The sequence below is a fragment of the Sinocyclocheilus grahami genome, unplaced genomic scaffold (assembly GCF_001515645.1).
Source record: "Sinocyclocheilus grahami isolate Dianchi unplaced genomic scaffold, SAMN03320097.WGS_v1.1 scaffold926.1, whole genome shotgun sequence".
NCBI classification, from domain to species: Eukaryota; Metazoa; Chordata; class Actinopteri; order Cypriniformes; family Cyprinidae; genus Sinocyclocheilus; species Sinocyclocheilus grahami.
The window spans coordinates 189,695-190,085 of NW_015506105.1; the positions used below are offsets into that span (position 1 = coordinate 189,695).

Genomic DNA, 391 nt, shown 5'->3' on the forward strand with positions numbered 1-391 from the left:
GGTGGAAAACCCTGAAGGGTTTTTTTTTTTTTTTCCAAAAAAAACATTTCAGAATGAACCATATATTTTACTTTGTTCAGAAAACAAGCTAAATAGTTACATTATATCAATTGCATGGTTACATAAACAGTTGCATTGTGCAAATGCTTATTCTGATCTGGTTTTCAGAAAGTATAGTCTATTCAAATATTATACTATTCAAAATTATGAGATGTCATTTAAGTAAAAAAAAAAAAACTTTTTCATTTTTTTAAATGAAAATCCCAGCATAACCACAAATTAAATAATATTTCATCAAAATGTAATACGTTACTCTGCCTGAAACTTTTTTTTTCTGCTTATTTGATAAGACAGAAAGCAGAATGCAAAATATGTTTATTTCATATGTATG

The 391-nt window shown here is 25.6% G+C and overlaps 1 protein-coding gene across 1 annotated transcript in view; it reads left to right on the forward strand.

Moving 5' to 3' along the window:
• Positions 1–177, forward strand: part of LOC107564364 (bone morphogenetic protein receptor type-1B-like) — a 61,473-nt gene extending 61,296 nt beyond the window's left edge. Inside the window, exon 13 of the mRNA XM_016249424.1 lies at positions 169–177. Within this exon, the coding sequence (XP_016104910.1) occupies positions 169–177 (9 nt within the window). The remainder of the gene's footprint in view (positions 1–168) is intronic.
• Positions 178–391: the final 214 nt, after the last annotated feature.